Source organism: Octodon degus, unplaced genomic scaffold (assembly GCF_000260255.1).
Source record: "Octodon degus isolate 3935 unplaced genomic scaffold, OctDeg1.0 scaffold00312, whole genome shotgun sequence".
NCBI classification, from domain to species: Eukaryota; Metazoa; Chordata; class Mammalia; order Rodentia; family Octodontidae; genus Octodon; species Octodon degus.
The window spans coordinates 768,026-792,469 of NW_004524888.1; the positions used below are offsets into that span (position 1 = coordinate 768,026).

The 24,444-nt window shown below is 46.5% G+C and overlaps 1 protein-coding gene across 9 annotated transcripts in view; it reads left to right on the plus strand.

Moving 5' to 3' along the window:
• The window catches only part of Wnk2 (WNK lysine deficient protein kinase 2), a 132,887-nt gene that overhangs the window by 87,574 nt on the left and 20,869 nt on the right, over positions 1-24,444 (plus strand). For 5 of the 9 annotated variants that reach the window (XM_023707802.1, XM_023707803.1, XM_023707804.1 and 2 more), the window contains 7 exons: positions 12,895-13,712; positions 14,026-14,107; positions 15,907-15,995; positions 16,091-16,779; positions 19,781-19,995; positions 20,991-21,161; positions 21,927-22,025. In XM_023707802.1, coding sequence (XP_023563570.1) covers positions 12,895-13,712; positions 14,026-14,107; positions 15,907-15,995; positions 16,091-16,779; positions 19,781-19,995; positions 20,991-21,161; positions 21,927-22,025 — 2,163 coding nt within the window. The remainder of the gene's footprint in view (positions 1-12,894; positions 13,713-14,025; positions 14,108-15,906; positions 15,996-16,090; positions 16,780-19,780; positions 19,996-20,990; positions 21,162-21,926; positions 22,026-24,444) is intronic. The other 4 variants (XM_023707810.1, XM_023707811.1, XM_023707806.1 and 1 more) reach the window with 3 other exon arrangements.

Below are 24,444 nucleotides of genomic sequence, written 5' to 3' on the forward strand. Positions count from 1 at the left end.
TTTTTGGTGGGGGGCGCTCAGGATGCCTTCAGGGCAGGTCTGGTTTGGCTTGAGAATGAGGGGATCGAACCACAGTATCCTGAGCCTGACTGCTTTGTTTCAGCAGACACTTAAACACCTGAGCTAATGGGCAGGCCCCTTAAATTTTCTTAAGTCACAGTCCTACAATATATGGGTGATATACTATTATATACCCCTTAAGAAGAGCTTTCTAGCCAAGGCACCAGTGCTATTAAATTTTCTAGCAGACAGAGATTATGAGATGTCTAGGTCTAAGGCATCACTTCATATATAGCCTTGAGGTAAAATGTTTGGGCCTTATTGTATCAAAGAGCACCCAAAGGCTAAGAAAAGAGAATTAAGCCACCATTTTCCTTTCTGCAGCCCAAGACCCTAAATCAGCTAAGGAGATTTCCTAAAACTTACAGGCTTTTGTCATCTTTAGGTAACAAGATATGGTGAGGACACATGAACCCTCTACCAGCTTATGAAAAAGCCCAAAAAGCAGATACCCATATTTTTACCTGGGAACCTGATTCCCAAAGTATATTCAAAAAGCTTAAACAAAGATTTCCAGCAGGACACAGTTTCAATTTATATATTGATAAAAGGCAGGGCCTGGCTTTGAGAGTGCATATGTAGGATCGAAGTGTCTAGAAGTTTCATGGGTGTGGTCATTTGACTTCTATCTTTGCCCCTTCCCACGATTAGAAGGTGTCATACAACACATCCAGGCCTGGATTAACTATACTCAATGGACCTTAAATGACACTTGAGCTAGCAATTTTTTGCTAAATAGAAAACCACAATTAAGGAGACAAACTGCCCTCCAATATCAGATGGCTTTGGACATTCTAACAGCAGCACCAGGAGATTCTTCTATGATTATAAAAGCTAAATGTTGTATATACATTCCTGATCCTTTTAATAGCTTGGTGGCTATTCAAAATATGACAGGTTAGTTTCCTGTCAGTATGTAAAATTCCTTAGGCCTTCTCCTTACCCTCTGTATGAGAGGCTATTTCTGGCTTTTTCTGGTGGAAGTATTTATTGGTTACATTGATAACAGTCTTGTTGATTTTATTACTTGACCCATAGAAACTATTTCTTTGGCCTTACCTCCCCGAGACTTAAAGTTGTATGTCTACCCAAGACCAAGAATAGCTGACATCTATCGAGGGCCTTTAGATAGACCCTCTGTAGAATATCTCTGACTGCCAATTACAAATCTGACCCCATTCAGCCAGAAGAAGCCAGAACAGTCACCACCCCTTACCGCTCAAGGCAGTTAGGTACCTTTTCAGAAGGGGAAATATTATAGACAGCTAAGGTAGGTAAAAATATCACAGGCGTCAGACAGGGCTAGGCTCTCAGGGGAGTCACACAGAGGATAAAAACACGATATATCTGTGGCCAGAGCATATCTGTTAGAGGCCAGGCCTCAAAATAAAGACAAAATGACCAGGCCTGTCTGCCTCCCCATCAAAGATAAATAAATTAACATCGGTCATCCTTGGTAAGTGATCAAGATTCCCTGATTCATTTCTTCCTAAAAAGGTTCTTTTTCTTTCCATATACACTTGCTATGTGACCTGCTTCCCTATTGAATCAATATTACCTAAGTGGCTAAACTTATAATCTTACTGGTTGATCATAGTTTTGTCCCATATTATACTCAGCTTGTGATATTGTGCCCACCTTATGATTGTACTCTATAAATCTCTCTCTGTGCATTGGAGTCCATAACAATCCATTTTCCAGGTCCCTCCTTTTTTTTTTTTTTTTGCAGAATCAGGAATTGAACTCAGACCCTTGCGCTTGCCAGGCAAGCACTTATTCTATTGAGCCATCTCCCTGGCCCCTCCCTCCCGTCTTGTAGGATTGCTCTCTCTCTCTCTCTTTCTCTCAAATTCATCAGTTGGGGAAACACATAATTGGCACTTCTGATATCTACCAGGTTGGAAGTTACATTTATTTTCCCTATAGCAGTGTCACTGTAAAAAAACTAAACATTTAAAAAAGATGTGGAAGACATGGCACATACCTGTAACCCCAGCACTTGGGAGGCTGAGGCAGGAAGCTCGCTGTGAGCTCTAGACCAGTGTGGGCTACATAGCAAGATTTTGTCTCAAAAAGACCCCCCCCCAAAAAAAAAAAATTCAGTCCTACAAAATCTCTTCCAGAAAATGGAAAAAGAAGGAACACTTGCCAAGTTATTTAAAAGACCAGCATTATACTGATTTAAAATTAGATATAGTACCGGAAAAAAGAATAATAGACCATATCTCATGAACGCAAAGGGGGAAATTTCTCAATGAAATTCTGGCAAGTCAAATCCAGCAATGTATGATGGGTTTAGCCTTGGTAGGCAGTGTTGAAAGAGTCCATGTTAATTATCTATTGAAAAAATTATCTGTTGAAGAATAAACTCCCATATGATCATATCATTTGATAAAGCAAAAGCATTTGACCAAATACAATATCCATTTCTGAATTTTAAAAAACATTCTCAGCAAACTAGAAAAAAAGGCACTTCTTCAGTCTGGTAAAAGTTATCAAAACAAGAAGAAAAAAATAGTGAAAAACTCAATGTGTTCTCCCTAAGATTAAAAACAAGGAAAGGATATCCATTATCTCAACTTGAACTAAAAGCCTCAACAAGAGTTGGCAAGATAGCTCAGCAGACTAAGCGCCTGCTTAGGCAAGTTCAGGGACCAGTGTTTGTGTTCAATCCTTCCCCCTGCCCCCAAATGCCACGTTCCACACTGGACCTGCTCCTGGGCACACTGATCCAGCCACAAAGTCTGGGCTGTTGGCTCATGCCTGTAATCCCAGTGCTGGGGAGGATAAAATGGGAGGATAATTATGAGTCCAAGGTGCACAGTGAGACCCTGTTCCAAATACATACAAAGAAATTATAATAATAAAAGTCTCAAGACTTCAAAGTTGACAGGAAGCAAATAAAGGCATGTAAATTGAAAAGGAAGAAATACCACTTTCTGTTAGCAGATAATGTTTTCTATGTAGACAACCTCATGGGTTCTATAGCAACGATAAACTTCTAAAACTAATGAGTAGATTTATGATTTTTTTTTTTTTTTCTTTTCGGAAACGGGGATTGAACTCAGGCCCTTGCGCTTGCCAGGGAAGTGCTTATTCCACTGAGCCATCTCCCCAGGCCCCAGATGGGTAGATTTGTCAAGATCAGAGGATAGTTGGTATACAAAAATAGCTCTGTATTTCTCTATATGCAGATGATTAATTCAACCCAAGACTTTGAAATATATCATTCACCAACAGCAAAAAGAATAAAAAGCACATTACATTTTGGGGGCAGAGCAGGTAGGGATTGAACGCAGGGTCTTTGAAGTCCTCAACTCTGGCTTCTTGTTTTATTTGAGGCAGCATCTTGCTGAGTCCCTACATCTCCTAGGCTGAGCTCAAACTTGTGCTCATCCTGCTGCACCACCACATCACTCACACACAGCACACATTTAGTGACAGATAACAGGAATCACAAAGTACTTATAAGATGAATTAAGTGACGTAGATAAATGGAGAAACATATATACATGGATTAGAGGAAGATATAGGAAAAGTACCATTTGTCTTCCAGATTAATCTATATACTTCATGCAATATTAATAAATTAAAGGAGGGTATTTTTATAGATATACATAAGCTGATTTTGTGTTTATATAGACATAAAGAAGAAATAAGTAGCTACAAATAGATTTTTTTTAAAGGGGAATCAAGTTAGAAGGACAAGACAACTCAATATTAAGACGTATTATAAGCTTAGAGTAATGCAGACTGTACAGCCATGAGAGGGGCACGTAGACCAGTGGAGCAACATAGAGATACCTGACATGTAACCCCATAAATAAGGCCGTTTGATGTTCTTTTATAATGGTGCAAGTGTAATTCAACAGAAAAGGGTTAGTTCTTTTAATATAGGTGGGTTTGTTTGTTTGTCTGTTTGTATTTTAGGGAAAGGTCTACAGGGTGTTCAGGGTCTCACTACTAGATCGGACTTGTAGTGATTGCCTGTTTACAGCCTCCCAAGAGAATAAATAGTCTTAAACAGTGGTTCATTCATATGCCAAAAATAAACCTTTATCTGAAGCCTCCCATCTACAAAACTTCAAAATAGGTCATATGTAAAGTGTAAGGCTATTTGATTCTAGAAGGAAACAGAGAAAATCCTTGTGATCTGTGCCAGGACTTCTTAAACCTGATAACAAAGATGTAATCCATAATAGAAAATATGGAAAAATCAGACATTGACACAATTATGATGCTTTACTCCGAAAATCACTGTTAAGCAAATGAAAAGATGGCTTACAAACTGAGAGAAAATAAGTACAAATCACATACCCAACCTGGTTTTTGTACCTGAGGTATTTAAAGAATTCTTAGAACTCAACAGTAAGAAGATGTCTCAGTTAAAGAAAAGGCCATTCAATGGAAACATTTCACCAGAAACAATATAAGAATGGCAGTAAGTACATAAAAATTATCTAATAAGGAAACATGAATTAAAGTGACAGTGAAGAATCACTGCCCACCTGTTTTGATAGCTCAACTGATAATACCAAGTCTTTTACATGAGGTGCAAAGAAACTACAATTCAGAAATTTCTGGTGGGGATAAAAATAGTAGAGCCATGCTTGAAAATAGGCAACTTACTGTATAGGACACATTGTGTGTCCTAACAATGTCATTTCTTGATACTTATCCTAGAAAGAAATGAAAACTCTGCCTCCCTTGAAAAGCTATGTATAAATGAATATCAAACTTCCATTCACAGTTGTGTACAACCTATATATTTTGCGGTGAATTGATAAATATTGAACTTGGAAAATAAATTATTGATAAATGCATCAACATGGCTGAATGCCACCAACATTACACTGAGTGAGATAAATCAGTGCTAAAACATATTCATGATGGCATTCCTGAGAAAAGTAAGCTATAGTGATGGAGAACAGTAATCATTGCTCATCAGGGATTAGAAGAAGAGTGTGACTATGAAGAGATAGTGCAGAACAATTTGGGAGGAAATGGGCTTCTTTTTTATCATGAATACATGATGAGTTCATGAATGTATATATATTAAAACCTAACAATATGCCTACCTAAAAACTCCGTCTGATTGCATGATGTCTTAAAATTAAAAAAAAAAAGTTTCCAAGGTGAAAAGAAAATAACGACGTAGATAATGAGACAAGATAGCATGATGAAAGAAAAACAAACGAAACAACAGACAGTGTTATGCATTTACTTTAGTGGGAGATGAGGGATATAGCTCAGTGACACAAGTGCCTGCCTGGCAAGCGCCAGGTCAGCTCAGCTTACGGCCCTGGAAAAGTTTCCCTAGCACACAGCAGGGAAGGAAGAACCAAGGCAAAGCTCTGCGAACTCCCTGGAATAAGACCAACCTGAACTGAGCAAACCCAGTGGCAGCAGTGTACAGGATAGAATTCCAGAGAATGGCAGAGAGGAAAGACAGATCTGCAGCGGCCTCCCCTTTAGTTACTTAGCAAAGTGCTGTGTGAGCAAGCCAGCTGAGGCCAGTAACTGAGCCACACCAAGGGACCAGATGGAATGGTACTGGAAACACAAACGGTCCTCGGAACGCTTGTCCCTGTGGACACCTGCAAAGCCAGATTCCAGAGGCTTTCAGGTAGCACATGAAGAAGGGCTGGCCTCTGTCATGACCTGAGAATAACTGGCCCTAGACTAAATGAACCTCTTATTCTACTGTCAAATCTTTAGAGCAATATCTGAAAGATCTGTTTCAGAGTAACTTAATAGCATCCTATAACAAAGATCAGGAGGGTAGGAGTACATTTTCATCCAGCACCCAAGAAAGTAATTTTTTATTGTCTGGCATCTAGCCAATATTGGCCAAGTAGAGCAGCATGAGAAAAAACCCACATTCTAGCCCATACGTAATACCGATGTTAGAATTAGACAAGCATATTAAGATAGTTAATACAACCATATTTTGTATGTTCAAAATGCTGTTAGTATAATTCACCATAGCAATAAACCAGGAAACATTAACAACAGAAACCTATGTTATCTCCAATGCAGAAAAAGCATCTGACAAAATCTGACAGCTATAAACATCCTCAGCAAACTTAGAGTACAAGAGCGTTCCTCAATTTGGTGAAAAGAGACATTAAAATTTGGTAAAAGAATGAAATTAGAGCACTTGCAAAAACTGATTTTGATGATGATGATGATGATGATGATGATGATGATGATGTAAACTCTTTAATGGTGAATGATAGAAAATTTTCAATGAAGACCAGGAACAAAGCTGCTGTCACTACTTCTATTCATCAGTTTACTGGGGATTCTAGGCAGTTGAGTAAGTCCAGAAAAAGGAGTAAAGGGAACCCAGTTAGAACTACCAAGAAATAAAATATTATTTAGAGAAACCATGTTTGTGTAACAAGCCCAATTGAACCTTTAAAAATCTGTTAGAATTAATAGCTAAGCTGAGTTGTAGAAAATGATTAATATGTAAAAGAACTAATATTTCTAGTAGAGGTAGCAATCAAAAATTGGAATTCTAACAAAGTAGTCTACAAAGTATGAACTAACTAGCGTTATACCTGATAAAATTTGGAAGATCTTTACAATGAAAACTGTAGAACAGTGCTGATGGAAATGAAAAATCTAATAAGTGCCTTCTTTGTGAGTCAGAAGATACAGTACTGTTACCATGTTACTTCTCCTTAGGTAGGGCTATAGACGCTATGAATTGCAGTTGGAATTCCAGCACTATTTTAGTAGAGGTTGTTTAGCTCTGAATTTCACATGGAAATACAAGAGACATTAAAATTTTATAAAAGAACTAAATTGGAGCATTTACAATAACTAATTTTAATAATATAAAACTATGGTTACCAAAACAGTGTGATGTTGGTATAAAGAGATAATAAAAGTGTAAAAAACCAGAACATATCATTGATTTTGATAAACAAAGGATATTGAGTAAAAATGTCTTTTTTAGTCTTAGAAGAGTTGACTTTGTCCATATACTCCCCCAAAATAAGCATCAGTGTATACTTTACATTATATACAAAGATCAATTAAAAATGGAATCTAAAACTAAATATAACAGTATGAACTATGAAATATGTAATAGAAAACTTAAGAGACCTTAAGTTAGGTCGAAACATTTCAGATATAAGTATCAAAGCATGATCTGCAAAAGAAAAAATCGTTAATTTCCTCAAAATTTAAAGATCTCTGAAAGATCTTAGGAGAATTAAAGGACAAGTGAGAGACTAGGCAAACATACTTGTAAAGCCTATATGTGATCTCGGATTTATATCCAGAAAGTATCAGGAACTCTCAAAACATAATAGTAAGAAAATAAGCTAATGAAAAGACAGATGTATCACCTATTCGGAGGTCAAATAAGTACATGAAAATGTCATTCTGTCAGGAAATGCAAGTTAAAGGCACAATGTGATGCTTACACCTTTTAATATAACTGAAATTTAATTTAAGACATCAAGTGTTGGAGGACTGGAGAGATAGTTCAGTGCTCTCAGTGCCTGCCTGGCAAGAGCAGGGGCCCAGGTTTGAACCCTGGTACCACATGCCATGCCAGTTCCAGGCATGCTGTGCCAGCCCTTGAAACCAGGCATGTAATCCCAGTGCTGGAGAGACTGAAACAGGAGGATTGCTCTTAGTCCTAGCTGCATAGTGAGACCCTGTACCAAATAAATAAATAATAAAATATTTTTTTAAAAAAAGAGATCAAGTGTTGGAGAGGATGGATAGGACCTAGAACTCTTAGACCCTGCATAAAATGGTACAATTACTTCGCTTGATGATTTCTTTAAAATGTAAATGTACAAGTACCATGTGATCCCCCCACTCCGTGTTTAAGTATAGTCATCTTTCTGCATTTGTGGGAGGTTGGTTCTGGCACACCCCCTCATACCAGAATCTGTATTTGTTCAAGACCCTTACATAGAAGGTATAGTACTCTATTTGTAATAATCTTTGCACATCTTCCCTTAACTCTAGATTACTAGTAATAATCTGATGTAAATGTTTTGTGGTTTGTAAATGGTTATTATACTATATGGCTTGCAGAATAATGACAAGAGAAAAGTCTGTATTACAAATACAGTTTAAAAGCCTTTTTTTTAGGACGGTGAGATAAGTACCTGCTTAGGTAAGCACAAGGATCAGGGTTCGACCCCTGGTACCACAAGCTGCGCCTGCCTGCTGAGCCTGTGACAGAGTCCAGGTGTGGTGGCACACACCTATAATCCTAGTGCTGGGAAGGCTGAAAATAGGAAGATCACCGTGAGTCTGAGATGTGTAGTGAGACCCTGTATCAAATACATAAAAAAAACCCACTTTTTTTTTCTATTTATGGTTAATTTGATTCACGCATGTGAAATGAATAGATCAAGAGGGTGTATTGTCCCTACTCAAAAGAAATTAATGCAATGCCCTTTACAAAGGCATGTACAGGAATGTCGGTGTAGCTGTATTTCTGACAGCTAAACCCCAGAAACAGCCAGCCCTCCATCAGCAAGCAGACAGGCACACTTGGTAATTTATCTATACAGTATAACACTTCTTTGCCATAAAAAGGAATCAATTAGGGTACTTATTCCAGCATGTGTGATTCTCAGAATAATCGTGCTTCATGAGGTAAGATGAAAAGAAATGTGCTCTGTGGTGCATTTATATAAAATACTAGAAAACAAAATGCAGGAGCTAAAAGCAGTTGTCTGCAAACAAGTATGGCAGGAAAGGGAAAGAGAGATGAATTAAGATTCACCAGTAAGGGGCCAGGGAGATGGCTTAGTGGAATAAACACTTCCCTGGCAAGTGCAAGGGCCTGAGTTCATTCCCCGTTTCTGCAAAAAAAAAAAAAAGATTCACAAGGAAGCGTCCACACTGATGGTTTGTTTACAAACTGGTGTCAAAACTTACAGCACTGTACTTTATGTGCAAGTTACTGTGGTACTTATACCACCATAAAGCTATTAAAAAGCCAAACAAAAATATTAAAAGAAAAGAACCTCTCAGAGGTTTCGGGTACTAGAATCAGTCAGACTGCTAACATGCTTGCTTCTTATGGTAAAAGAAACAAGTGATCAGATTGAATTTTTTTCAGAGAATTGCAGATTATGTTTAGAAACAGCTAAATGGAGATTTTAGAACTGAAGAATGCAATAGTTAAGATGAAGACCTCCATGGATGGTTTGTACATCATTTGACAGAGAATTAGTAAGCTAAAAGGTAGCTCAAAAATATCTAAAATAAAATAAAGAGGGCTGGCCAAATAGCTCATCGGATTAAAGCACCTGCTTAGGCAGACCCAGCTGGGAGTTCAATCCCCAGGCCTGCTGTGCCAGCCCCACCCCCAGGGTGTGCTGAGATGGCAATTGAGACTGGGCTTGGTGGCGCATGCCTATAATCCAAGCACTTGGGAGGCTATAAACAGGAGGATCACAATTATTCCAATCTACACAGTGAGACCCTGTAGACCCTGTTCTAAATACAAAAATAAATAAATAATAAAATAAAGATAATGAAAACTATGGGAAGTAGAGAAGAGCTGAGAAACAAAGCAGTTATAGTGTCGTGATCAAGCATATAATTGGACTTGCCGGAGATTTAGCTCAGGAGTACAGTACCTGCCTGGCAAGCACAAGGTCCTGAGTTCAATTCCCAGTAGAAATTAAATAAAATTTTTGAGACAATAAATAAAATGAAATAAAACATAATCGTAGTCTCAGAAAGCAATAGAATAAGGCTAAACACATTTGAGGAGATTAGAAAAGTGAAATTAATGAAACCTGTAACTTCTGAAAATGTGTAAAGAAATCAGTTTTAAATATATTTTATTTATTTATTTATTTATTTATTTATTTATTTGACAGAACAGGGGATTGAACTCAGGCCCTTGCGCTTGCCAGGCAAGTGCTTATTCTACTAAGCTATCTCCCCCGCCCCTAAATATATTGTATTTAAATTGTGAAAACTAGACGCATGAAAAAATTACGAGGTGCTAGTGTAAAAAAGCAAGGTCTATAAAAATAAAGCAGCAGCGGTGCTCTTCTCTTTTGAAGAAGCCTGTCTCAGTCCCCAACCTGCACACCAGGATCTGCTGTCGTCAGAGTACAGAGGGGAAAGGCGCCGCCCTCCTATCCTGGCGATGGAGACCCACTGGAAGGAAGATGGAGTAAAGACACAGGTTTATCGCCTGCACATCTCAGCTTAATAAATGTCAAATGGAATATTTCCAGACCCCAGATGGATGACCAGAATGCAGGGGTGAATAATGGCTGAGTGGACGTTGACTACAAAAGGAAATGTCTTTTGAGATTTAAAATACCTTTGACATGCTAATATGCACAGAAATGTGGGCCTGTTTATCAAGGAGAAGGAATTGGACTTTTTAAAGGACCTTGGGGTTCTTGTGTTGTCTGGCAAGATCCAAATAAAAAATTCGTGTTATTGTCTACAGAATAACCCCTGTGAGAACCAAAATCACAATGACTTCCACACTCTTGGTGGAAGAGCAGGGTAGAGAAGGAATTTTGAAAATAAAATCAAGGCAAGGGGAGGGAAGAGAGAAAGGTAACATTGAACATGGAGAACACAGAAATCTTTAGTAAAATGATAGTTTTAACCCAAATGGGTCATTAATTAAATGAAAATGGCCTAGTTCTCAAAGATTGTAAAAAGTAAAGGAAAAAAAAAAAAAGAATAAGCAAATAATAGAGAATAAGTAAATATCAGCAAATGAGAAATAATAATATAAAAGGTTAAAAGTAAAATAATTGGAAAAAAGTCCATGAAATACTAACTTAAGAAAGCTAGTGTATTTTACGTATTTTTAAAAGTAAAATAATTGGAAAAAAGTCCATGAAATACTAACTTTAAAAAGCTAGTGTATTTTACGTATTTTTATGTTAGATAAAGTAGACTTTAGGGCAAAAACATAATAATGAAAGATTCACTTCACTAGGAAGATAGAGTAATTTAGTATTTCTGGCTATTTAATAAGATAGACTCAAAAAAAGACAAGTAAACATTAACAAAAACAAGAAATAGAGGATTTTATAGTCAATGGGAGAGTTAGAAGAGGAGGACAAAAATCAATAAGGATATAGAAGATTTAGATCACAGAATTATCAGCTTTATCATGAACCTAGAAGGCTTTTTTTTTTTAGCTCCAAATGTCCTCAGGGGTGGTTTGGCTGGCTGGAGTGTTGTGGGGATCAAACTACAGCAACCTGAGGCTGACAGCTTGGTGGAAGCAGCCACTTAAAGAACTGAGCTAGGGCCAGGCCCCCCCTAGAAGGCTTTTAATCACTTACTCAGTTTTGCAAATAGTAGCAAGTGTAAGCAGCATCCCATGAAAAAAATGTGACTAAGTTGCATTGATTTGGGGACATATATTTAGTTTCACTTAATTTGAATAAACAGTGTGGCGAATCTGTTTAAGAAGAAAAGTGATTATCTCAGTAGAGAATTGTATTTGTTAAAAGAAAGACAGTAAATAGTCTTTAAAATGTTGAACGCCACTTTTTGAGATGGGGAACAGGACCCAGATGCCCAGCATTACCATTTCTTTTCAGGATCCTAAGACAGATACAGGCAGCGTTGGGGGACAGGTGTAGAAGGAGAAAAAAGGAGGGCAGGAGGGCTGGAGGACTGCAGAAGGCCGGGCTTGCCTCACGGTCATGGCTGGACTCCTGGAGCTGGGAGCTGGTATCGGCCTGTGCTGAACCCTCCCAGCAGATTCCAGCCTGCGGCCAAGCTCGAGAGCCAGTGCTCTGATCACTTACAGTGAGTGAAGCTTGGTGCCCATGGCACAACAGCTTTATTTTTCACTTAAAGAAAATGCAGTTCATCCCAAAACAACGTTTTCGAAGTAAACGATTGCTCACGTGCGCTGGTACCAACTTGGCGGAGCTTTCTATTTCCTTCTCCACATGGATCACTGTGCCAGTGGGAATCAATGCATATATGTGCAGAGATGGATGACTGTGCTGCATCCCGGTGCAGCCTGTCACTGCTGGGTCTTGGCCTTAGTCTATATCCCTGGCCCCATTTTTACGTGAGATGACTAAAATAGATTCAGGAGAGTAAAATGGAGCTTCCAGGTATGTAGAGTTCTCGAGATATAGCAGGCAGCACGTTGCTGTCATTAACATGCTGTGCATTTTCTGGTCACATATTAAAAATACATATGGTTTGCTGTTTTAAAGATGGGCCCTACAACTCAGCAGGCTTGGAAAATGCCTTGTCGCTCATGCCCCTCTCAGGTCCTTGCAGTCCTGTGAGCATGCTGAAGGCCCCTGTGCTGTTGGGACTTTGTGTCCTCACTCAGTTTCCAGGTCTCTCCCCTGGGATCCTCCCCTGGCACCTGGCAGAAGCAGGCACTGTGCTCTGACCTTACCACTGACGACGTCGGCTGAATGGGAATGGTGTGTTTTCCTGCCCATGGTGGGCATGGAAGCACTACAGCTCACCATCCAAACACTGCAACTCTATAAATAGATTGAGAAGGCTTTTGAATAGGCCACTGGGAGATGGCAGGAGCTGTGTCTGGTGCAGCTCACCAAGTGGGGAGGGTTTGGACACTCAGATGCAAGGGAGGAGGACACCCTGACAGTCACAGGCCATAGGAAGAAGCCTGTGGGTTGGTGCTGGTGCAGCCCAGGGAGGCCTGACTGGGCTGAGACCAGGAGGTGAGGAGCCCCTGGAGGGCATCCTGGGAAGGCAGCAGTCAGGCAGCCAGAGTCTGTAAGGAATGCATTTTGTGGAAGGGAAGGAACAGGTGAAGTGCATCAGAGTGGCTGGATACTGAGGCATTTTTCCCATTTCTTCTAGACCCAGCTCCCTACACAGACCAGTTTGTAAAGGAACAACCCAGCTTCCCAGCTGGCCAGCAGCTCCTGAGCCAGGCAGGCCCCAGTGACCCTATGGGTGGGACACCAGCCCCTTTGGCACCAGCTTCACCTCCCATAACTGTGGTGCCCCAAGATACAGCGGCACCAGCAAGCACCATGCCAGAGCCAGCAGCAGGGACTGCCACCCAGGCAGGGGGTCCAGGGACCTCTCGGGGGCCAGCCAGTGAGCATGAAACCACCCAGCCTCTGGCTGAGACTCATGATGCCCCACGTGCCACCCAGCCCCTCAGCATAGGCCAAGGACCTTGTACCTCAACTCCAGAGGTCTCTAGTTGTCCCCCAGGTTTGGGGGAGCCCCCCTCAAACAGGGAGGTCAGTACCCCAGGAGAGCCGCAGCCTGCTGTGGTTCCAGGGCCCTGTCCTCCAAGTGGGGCCCTACAACCTGCTCTAGGTCAGCCACCACCTCCACTCCCCACTGCAGTGGGGGCCATCAGCCTGGCTGCTCCTCAGCTCCCTAGCCCCCCACTGGGACCCACTGCCCCCCCACTGCCACCCATGGCCCTGGAGTCAGATGGGGAAGGGCCGCCCCCGAGGGTGGGCTTCGTGGACAACACCATCAAGAGCCTGGATGAGAAGCTTCGGACTCTACTCTACCAGGAGCATGTGCCTACCTCCTCAGCCTCAGCAGGGACCCCTGTGGAGGCAGGTGACAGAGACTTCTCCCTGGAGCCCCCAAGAGGAGACGGGCCTCACCGGGAGGTCCTGGGAGGAGAGCTTACCCAGCCTTCTCAGCCTTCGGTGAGTAGCTAGATTTATCCTAGAGGATGGTGAAGTGGAAGTAGTCCCAGGGTGGGGTGGAGTGGGAGTGGGCAGGCATCCTAGCTATGCAGGGCCACCCTAGTCCCATGTTCCATCTGCTCTTAGTGACCCACCTGTGCAATAAGTGGCCTCTGTTCAGGATCCTGCATGCAGTGCCTGGTAGCCCAGCCCAATTGTCTACCTAAGGAGGAAGATAGGCCACGGAAGGTTCCAGCTCCACAGGGGAAGCAGATCTAAGCTGCAGAGAAGTCAACAAGCCCTCTCATGGCACTGCACTGTGTTTTTCCTACAGTTGGAGAAGTCAGAAACAGCCCCTGCAGGATGGGGCCCAGTGGAGCAGGAACAGGAGCAAGGTGCCTCTTCATCAGTAACAGGTGAGGAAGTTGAGGTCACATAGGCCCTGTGCTCCTGAGTTGTAGCACTGCCCGGGATCCTGAGCTTCCAGCCTCTGCATCCTCACCTCGATGCTTTAAAGTGCAGAAAGATCCCTTCTTGACTAAAGGATAAAACACCTAGGGCATGCTCAGATGCTGCATAGCTCCTGAGGCGGTTCTAGAAGGAACAGCATTCTCACACCCTGCAGAGACATCCTGCCAGGACATTGGTGAACGCTGGATGGGAACATTCTGAGACACAGTAGGGAGGGTCCCCAATGCTTAAGCGTGCAAATAGTGGATGTCCCTAGCCCCTGAGCTTCAGCAATGTTCTGGATGTCCCAGGGCACCCTTGCTTATTTAGGATAGAGCATAGGGTGCGGCTGGGGTTCACAAACTCTTGGAAGTGGCAGGTGGGGACCTTCACATTTGCCCTGCTGGGCGACTCAGGGCCCAGGAACCCAGCCCTGGAGGACCTGTGCAGGAAGGCCGTGACCTTCTTCACCAAGTCACTGGCTACACCCAGACTGGCTATACCCTGACTGGCTCCAGCTGCAGTGCACCTCTGTGTAGACTCCTGCTTCAGTTCCTATTTCCTTCTCTGATGGCCTGAGTCTCTGTCTAAAGGGAACTGGCTCCCCTCTAAGGCAACAGAACTCTTTCCAGCTTGGGATTTCTTGAGTACCAGGCAAGATAAGACTCAGGATCCAGTGGAGCCTGGAAATAGAGATAAGGGGTTGTATCAGCTGCAGGTGGGACCCCGTGGTTTTGGGCTACACCCACACAGAGAAGGAGTGGCTGGCTCCTTGCTGTAGCTGCACAGGATGGGTACGTGCATTCCAGATTCCAAGCATTGTGAGGGCCTGGGATGCTAGCTGTGGGGTCTGATGCTGTGCACATAAGGAGCCGGGGGAAGGTGGGGGACAGGGCAGAAGCAGGAGAGGCCCACCACCCACCAGCTACCTGTCACATTATCCTTGCTGACTAACACTTGAGAGCTGTCCCTCAGCTCGACCTAGGCAGGTGAGGGAACAGCTTGTAATGTGTGGGCCATGTAATTTGCATTCCAAAGTCCACCATCTTTCCAGATTGCAGAAGTCACGGGGAAGCTCTAAGAGACAGACTCAGATCAGAACAGATGAGCTTTTCTGCCTGTCAGAGCTGTCCAGAGTAGAGGGAGTACGGTAGGTAGTGAGTTCTGTGTTCCTGGATGTATCCAGAGATGGGTTATACGATGCCACCTGCTGGGATACGAGGATGAGTCAAGTGGTGCCTGCTGGTTGGGGCCACTTGTCAGAGACTGGATGGGGTGTCCCAAGAATTTGACATTCTTAAGAAGCCTGCCTGTGGGCTTTGCTCTATGGGGTATCAGCACTGGGATTCTGTGGTTGACTCTTCAGTAGAGCTGGCCAGAAGCACCCATTCTGCAAGTGGAGAACAGGGACAGCTGCAGGTGCCATAGGCACTCCTTAGACACCCCAAGAGCAGTGCGGAAAATGGCCCCCTCCTGCTCCATGAGTTCCTCTTGAAGCAAAATGCATCTGGGGAGATGGGGCATTGCCACTGGTATGGAGAGGCCTGGCGGCCTGAGTGGGCTCCTGCTCGTGCCTGTGCTGTCCTCCAGGCTGTAGGTGTCTTCCGTGAACTGACATGCACCAAATGCCCATGGCTAGGGCATCACAGGGTATTTGGGGTTTGTAAGACATGGTAGCCCCTATGATTGCCAACTCCCTTTTCCCTGCCCAGTGTGGGTCTCTTCCTTGTCCAGCAGCCCTGTGACATTGCTGGTGTTCCCACAGCAGAGTCATCTTCCAGCAACACACTGGGCTATGACAGTGATGGGGGACAGGTGGCTTCAGACTTGCCCACAGCACCCAGTACCCCCCAGGTAAGTGACATTTTGACATACCACTGTTCAGTTGGTGGGGTTCGCTTTCAGCTGGTGTTCTCATGGGATCCTTTCTTTCCTGCTTGTTTCCAAAGGCCATCCCTGCTTCTTCGAGCCCTGCATGCATACGGCCCACAGACCAGAACAGCAGGGTCCCCAGGGAAACCTCACAAGAGCCCACGCAGAGCCACCCAGGGACAGTTACAGAAGGCAGCCAGCTCAGCTGCCCTCAGATACATGACACTCGGGCGTTGGGGTCCCCACGGAAGCGGCCAGGGCAGCAGGAAGGCAGTTCATCAGCCAAGACCGTGGGCCGCTTCTCAGTGGTGAGCTCGCAGGATGAATGGACACTGGCCTCCCCCCACAGCCTGAGGTACTCCGCTCCCCCTGATGTCTACCTGGACGAGGTCCCCTCCAGCCCTGATGTGAAACTGGCCGTGCGGCGGGTGCAGACGGCTTCCTCTATTGAGGTCGGTGTGGGCGAGCCTGTATCCAGTGACTCTGGGGATGAGTGCCCACGGAGGAGGCCCCCGGTGCAGAAGCAGTCCTCCCTGCCTGGTGGTGGTGGTGTAGCCAGTGACTTGGTGAAGAAGGCCACGGCCTTCCTACACAGGTCCTCCAGGGCTGGGTCCCTGGGCCCCGAGACGCCCAGCAGGGCAAGTGTGAAGGTCCCCACCATCAGCGTCACCTCCTTCCACTCCCAGTCATCCTACATCAGCAGTGACAATGACTCAGAGTTTGAGGATGCTGACATCAAGAAGGAGCTTCGAAGTCTGCGGGAGAAGTATGTTATGGGACTCCCTGACCAGGCTGGGCCATGTGAAGCTTGTTGGGGTGGGGTTGAAGTCTGTTCACAGCAGCTTGTCAGGGCAACAGGGCTGTGATGAGACCCACAAGCATCCTCCCTGGGGCCATGAGCAGAAGCTTCCTATCAGGGTGTCCTCCATGGTAGGCAGCCGGTTCTGCTGGTCTCATTGCCTGGCTTTGAGGGCCACTCCTCCCTTAATGGGCCAGGCTTCTTGCTTTGTCACTCTCAGGGTGGACATTGCAGGGAGTCACAAGACACATGCCTTCCATACCCACTTGCTGTGTCTCTGTATATGTCTCTCTTTATGTCTCTGCTTCACTATGTCATTCTTCTCCATAGTTGGCATTACTGCTACCAAGAGATATCCCTTGGGGCAAGAGAGAAGCCCAGCCCTGCAGCTCCCAGGCTGTGGCTGCTGCAACTCTACAATGCCCGTGGAATAACCTATTTACCCAGTACCACACAACTGGGCTCAGAACTCAAAGATGCATGTAGGAGGAGCCTTGTCTTCAGGCTTTGCTAAGGGGCTTTGAGAGCTACAAGAATTGTGGAGGGGCAGAAAGAGGGGAGCTTTAGCCCTGGGGGAGGCAGGAAGACAAGTTGTGATGGGCTGCTGGAGTTGGGGGATTCTCAGAAGGTGGCCCCAGGGGCTACACCTCCCAGCTGAGTTTTCAGGCAGGTGAGAGGGTCCAGCACTAGCCAGAACCTTTGAGGCAGGGGAAGGGATGCAAAATGGGATTCCCACCCCCCCCCCAGAGCCAGCAGTCAGGGTCAAAGGTAGCATTAGATATGAGGCCATCCTGGAACAGAGCCCAACTGAGAGTCTGTACCTGAGTGAGACTGGCTGGGTGCCAGGGGAGGGGGTCCCAGAGTTACATGGGGTATGGCAGGGTCTAGAGTAAGGGGAAGGCAAAAGGAGGGAAAGGGAAAGTCCAAGAAGTACCTCCAAGGAAGGGACTGAGTAGACTCAGGGAAGGGGAGCCATGGAGTCCAGTGGAAAGAAGGTGGTCTTCTAAGCGGAGATGGGAAAGAATTTGGTCCTTAGTCTAGAATTGAGGGCTGGCCAGATAGCTCAGGGGATTAAAGCGCAAGCAGACAAGAGACTGGGGTTCAATCCTATCCCCACCCCCATGGTTCATTGAGACAGCAAATGAGACTGGGCATGGTAGCATGCGCCTGTAATCCCAGTGCTTTGGGAGGCTGAAAACAGGAGGATCACCATGAGTCTGATCTACATAGTGAGACCCTGTAGACCATGTACTAAATACAGGAAAGAAGAAGGAAGGAAGGAAGGAAGGAAGGAAGGAAGGAAGGAAGGAAGGAAGGAAGGAAGGAAGAAGGGAAGGAGGGAGGGAGGGAGGGAGAGAGAGAGAGAGAGAGGCTTTAGAATTGAGGGGACCTGCTGGTATCTGCCAGGAAGTAGTCAGTCATTCCCAAGCCTCTCTTGCCTGAGAGTCCCTGGACACCTTGTTAGTATACAAGTGTCTGGGCCTCACAGTTTCTGACACCTGCACAGGGACTTCAGGCTCAGCCCAACCTGTGATTTCAGATATTGAGCCTCCTAGGCCTTGAGCACTAGCACAGCCCACTCATGTGGGCAGTGGGTGGCAGCAGCGGGACTGGGGATAGATGCTGACCTGAGATCCTGGGTAAGAGGCCCCCTCTGCTGGCCCAGCACCCCCCTCCCTACCCCGCAGGCAGCTAGCTACATGCAAACCCCATGCACAAAGCAGTTTGTCACTCTCTGCCGCTTGTAGGGAGAAAGTCACACTTTGTGATTTACAGTGGTCCCTCACTTATTGTGGAGGTTACGTTCTAGGCAACCCTGCAATAAGTGAAAATCTGTGAAATAGTGACCTTATGTTTAAGTATTTATATATGTATATTTTATAAACCCTTCCCATTAGAATTTTTAAAAATTCTAATGTATTCATAAACTTATGTAATTTTAACAACATAGGTATACTTTACACTACTAAGAATCACATGATATAGCAAAAAATCCACGATAAATAATTTAGATTAAACAGTGAGGCCATGAAAGTCAAACTGCGAAATAGCGAGGGACTATTGTATTATTTTTAATAGCTACAGAAAACCTTTCTCAAAAATATGTGGCGGATGTTAAAGATACATGCAGTAAGAATCTGCCCCTTAACTGTACAGAATCTAGTGATTTTTCCAAGAAGCTTTGTTTTTTGCGGGTTTTATTTGGTATTAGCAGAGGTCAGAACTAGCCTCCTTATTTTTAACCATGAAATCCATTTGGGCTGGCTGGGTATCATGGGGTTAGCATCAGACCTCCCAAAGTGCAGGGTGCCAGAGGCCAGCGAGCGAGTCCACCAAAAGTGTAACTAGAGAGTCCTAGTCTGGGGCCACCACTTCACCCATCTGCCCTAAAGTTCACCCTTGCCCATGCCGAGTTCCATCCATGTTCCCCCTGATTTTCACCAGGACCCACCACAGTGGACAGACCCCATGGGTAGAGTTCAGCGAGGCCCCCAAGCAGGACTGTCCTTTCCGCTCACTTCTGCAGCACTGGCCCTCAACTGAGACAACTTCCCCACACCCTTGACTGCCATGCCCAGAGCAAACCACACATACTGGCCTAATAAACCAAGGCAAGCCTTGGGTTCAAAGCACCAGCTGACTTTCTCTTTACCTGTGCTGGTGCTTAAGGCTTTCCTTGCAAGCAAAGATTGAGTCCCCTGGCTCCCTAGCCAGAGAGCAGCAATGAGGATTCTGAGTATCTCACAATAAATCCTTTTGTGCAGCTGTGCTATTGAGTGTATCAATGCCTAGAGCCCTTGGCTTGGCACCTGCCTGGCTTACATGTGACCAGACAGTGCCACGTAATGTTCCTAAGTGGCCCCCGAGGAGGTGTAGACATGGCTGCCAACCCTGTTGCCTCTCTCCCCACCACCAGCCCCACCTGCAGGAGAGCCCACCCTCCCTGCCTCCTCTCTTCCTCCTCCAGGCACCTGAAGGAGATCTCTGAGCTACAGAGCCAGCAGAAGCAGGAGATTGAAGCTCTCTACCGCCGCCTGGGCAAGCCGCTTCCACCCAGTGTGGGTTTCTTCCACACGGCACCCCCGACTGGCCGCCGGAGAAAAACCAGCAAGGGCAAGCTGAAGGCTGGCAAGCTGCTCAACCCGCTGGTGCAGCAGCTCAAGGTCGTGGCCTCTAGCACAGGTCGGCCCGCTGGGAGGTGGGCTGTGCTGGGGCTGGCTGGGAGGGGTTGGGGGACCCTGAGGGTGCCTGGGAGGCAACCTCTGTGCAGATATGACACCCCCAGACCTGGAAGAGCTTCTGGAGTTTTCTTTCTGTATCTTCTCATGGGAGCTGTGAGGTCATTATGGGCCCAGGGAGGCCCTGGGCCTTTGCGCTTGGTACAGAGGGGCCAGGCCTGGGTTTGGGCAGGGCCTGCTTGGAGCCAGCCCTCAGCCCTGAGTGCAAAAGGTGTATCCTCAGCCACAACTGGTTTGTGGATGTGCAAGGGAAGCCCAAAATCGTTCTTCCTACTTGTACCTCTTTGCAGGATGCAGCCTGGGACAGAGGGCAGCTCCTTCCTCTGACCTACATCTCAGGCACATGCCTTCCGGTGGGGAGATGGTGTTGTCTTCCTAGACTTGTTAAGGGTGACACCTAGGACCTGGGGCTGTGCCAGCCTGCCTCTGGGCAGCATTCATGCAATCAGGGATTCCTTTGACATGCTAAGTGACAATTCAGGGTACACACTGGCCAGCAGCCCCAGCAGTAGGGGGTGGAAACCCTAGAATCCAAGACCCCAGGTGTGCCACGCAGGAAGGCACTGGTGAGATAAGCACAGATGTTCACTAACTGCAAACCACCCATGGGTTGCTGAAGTTATCTGGATTCAGTACAGAGCTGAGGGACACTTCTTTATAGTGAGACGTCACTTTGAGCCCACATATGAGCCTATCACTTACTGTCATGAGACAGGTCCCAAGTCTGCCATAACATTGGGTATAGGTGGAGAGGGGACACTTTTTTTGACTGTCCTCAATATCCCTGTCCAGGAGATAGACCAGCCATGTGTCAGTTGTCGGGAGACTTCACTTCCCCAAGGTCACCCAGCAAAGAGCAGAGAACAGACCCAGCCCGCGCCCACCCCTGCCTGGCGGCACCTCATGGTGCATGTCGCCTCTTCTCCCTTCCCCGCCCAGGTCATTTGTCTGACTCCAGCAGAGGCCCTCCCGCTAAGGACCCTGCCCACGCCAGCACGCCCCCATGCGCGAAGGCAGTTCAGACCCAGCAGCCCTGCTCCGTCCGAGCCTCCCTGTCCACAGACATCTGCTCCGGCTTAGCCAGTGACGGAGGCGGAGCGCGTGGCCAAGGTGATTTCCAGCTTGCCTGTCTCCGAGCATGTGCCAGCCACATAGGGCCTCAGTGGTGTCCCAGGAGCACGCCTGTGTGTGTCAAGGGGGTCAGAACCGCAGCCCAGGCTGCTGAGCAGCTTTGGAAAAAAAAAGAAAAATATAGTCTTTGGATGCAAGAAGAAAGTTGCCCCCTCATCACCAGGTCTTGCTGTAAGCAGCTCAGAGGCAGGTGATGGCTTTGTTAGAACGGGCCTCAGGGAGGTGGCCAGGACCGGGAGGGGTCAGCCTGATGACCAGGAAGGGGTTGGGCCTGGCATCTCCCTGTGGCCTGTGGCACCCATTCCTAGGCACTGGCTGCCCTGCAGCGGAGCCTGATGGTGCTAAACACCAGGTCCTTCCACAGTCCAGGGGACACTGGGGGATGAGGGCTCAGCTCTGCAGCTGGGAGTTTGGCCCCGAGGAGAAAATGCTGTCACATCAACACTGCCATGGATGGCAGCAGCTGCTCTATAAGGCACTCTCCTGTCCTCACCATCTCTGTCCAGAGAAATCATGGTGACCGAGGCAGGTGCCCCACCCCTTTCCTCTGGGCCGCTTCTCTTCTGTTCCTCCCATTGCCTCCTTCCCATTCATGGTCAGTGGCTGTGGTGCTCGGGCTGGGCTAGATGGAGCCGTGGCTGGTTAGTTGCGAGGCTGGTGTAGCTGTTGGTGTGGAGGAGGAATCGCAGCGACCTATACTTGATGAGTGTCTCTCTGTTTTCTTCCCTTTATATTCATTTGCAGGCTGGACGGTTTACCACCCAACGTCTGAGAGAGGGGCCTATAAGTCTAGTAGCAAGCCTCGTGCTCGATTCCTCAGTGGACCCGTATCTGTGTCCATCTGTCTGTATTTGTTCTTTTGTATTTTCCCACCTCCCAGCCCTTGGTTTCTCACCTCCCTACTCCCTGTCTTCATTTCCTCTCATACATTTCATAGGATGCCCCCCAACCCCTGGAAATCACCCCTCAATAGGAAAAGTGGACTCCATGAGTCCTTCCTGCTAAATGCCACTGTCTGTGCCCACCCCAGCCCCGATGGCTGTGTGCATGCTCTTGGCTGCGCCCGGGCACCAAAAGCATGTGCAGCGGTGTGCCCCCCTCCACCAGGCCCCTCCACCCACCCACACGTGCCAGGGCCTTCTGCATTCCTTCCGTCACCTCATTTATTTAATATTTTTTTTATGTTGGATGTGGTTTTCTTTTCTGTTGCAATTGTGGCCAGTATACATGTCTACTGTCCCCTAATTCCAGCTACAACAAAAAGACAACCCCAACTTTCTCTGGGTGTGTGGTATGCTTCACATGCCGCACATGTGTCTGGGCTCCGAATGCATACACATAGTGACAGATACTGCCCTGATGATTCCTGCAGGGCGTGACCTCATGCAGGGGCCTGAGCCCAGTGTCCAGTCCCATGACTGCCCACCATCCCTGTATGCCCTTGTACAGAGATTATAAAAACTGGCCCCTGGGGCTGAGGTGTAGCCCAGTGGTGGAACGCTTATCTAGCATGTGCAAAGTCCTGGGTTCCATCCCAGCGCTGCAAAAAGAAGATTGGGGCTTTCCCAACAGAAATGCGATCCCTTCTGTAATCTGCTCATTCCCACTCCAAAAGATGAAACTGACTTCTTACCCTGAGGCTCTTCCTATGGAGCGGTGTCCTGCTGGACCCTTGTCCCACACCATCCAGCTGGAGCACTTTGCTTGCAGTGTCTCCCGATGACCCATCAGGAAGGGAGTCAGTGACACAGCTCCTCCAGGCTTCACCAGACCAAACCCAGTTCCACCCCCGTGAGAGCCCCTAGGACTTGCTCCTGGGAGGGCACACCTTCTTGACCACCAACCATGGTTCAACATGCTTTTAACCCTTACAGGGATTGGCCTCTATAGCCAAACTATGGAGTTTTTAGGTTTTTGTCTTTTAAACAGAAACATTGAGCTTTTTGGCAATTGGATTGGAGATGCTGGTTTGGGGCACATCACTTTTTACTTGTACAATAAAGATACATTGTGTTTGTGGGGACCCAGAGGCCACATCTGCAGTAAGCGACCATTGCCATTACCCCACCACCACCTCCATCAGAGATCCACATGGGCTGCCACTGTCCAGGTGGGACAGGGTGAAGGCACAGGACCTCGTGGCACTGTCAGGGACTTCCAGTGGCTTTCTGTCCATATAGTAAGTTATCCTGTTCAAGCCATGAGCAGTCACTAGCATCTGGCTAGTAGCGTGTCTGTCAGACTTCCGGTCAGTTGCTGAGTGAGTTGGAGAGGGGGCTGGAAGTCACAGTCTGCTTGTCCTTCTGTCTTTCTAGCAGTCTGGCCCCATCCTGGTCCCTGTTTGCCAGGACATGTTCTTGCTATCCCTGTCACATGTGCAACTCATACCAGGCTCATTTCCAGGGTAAGGACACCCAGATCTTTGAGTGTCTCCCACCCCCAGAGCAGTTGCCAGCCAAGCTTGGGAACCAGAGCAAACCATGTGGCCACTTTCTTGCTGTGAGTGAGGTGAAGTGTTGTGGTTGTGCTCCTGAGATCAGGACCACTACTCTACCCAGGGTTGTGTTTAAAGGTTTTCATTGGTTATTCTGAGTCACTGGTTCAAGACTTAAAAGTCAGAAACGAAATCCAGTGCAGACAGAGGTCCAGTGGCCAGGAGGATGAACAGTCTGATGCAAGTTGGCAGATTGGCTTCAGGTGTGGCATGTGGTGTGAGTCCCACAGGCCTTGTGTTTGAGCCACAGCCCTGTCTCTTCTACACGTGGCCAGTGAACCCCACACAGTGGGTCAGGCAGAGCCCAGGTAGATGTCTGTTTCTGCTGTAGTACATGGACTGGGAAGGCAACAGCTTGGCTACCCATCTCTCCCTGCTGCCCTGTAGGGTTGCCCCTGGAAGGACCCCACTCCTCTGTGCTTCTGCCTCTGGAATATAGGGTGGGGGCTTCTCACTCAGTCCTCTGTCTTATCAACTAGATCTAAAAATGGAGCCCTGTAGAGAAGGGGAGGGGGCAGAGGTGAGGTGTGTGGGGACTAAGCATTACGTGGATGGGGCTGGAGAAAAGTCAAAGCCCCGTGAGTGCAAGAGGACTGAAGCGGTGGGACCAAGCAGTAGTAGGTTGGGAAGAGGAGCTGGCCCCTGCTTGGAGTGGGGGCAGCATGAGCAGATGACTCTGGAAGATTCCAGCCCTGCGTGGCTACAGGGCTGTGGATCAGGTAGTCATGCTGTCAGGAGTGACTGCAAGGAATGGAGGGGCTAGATCCC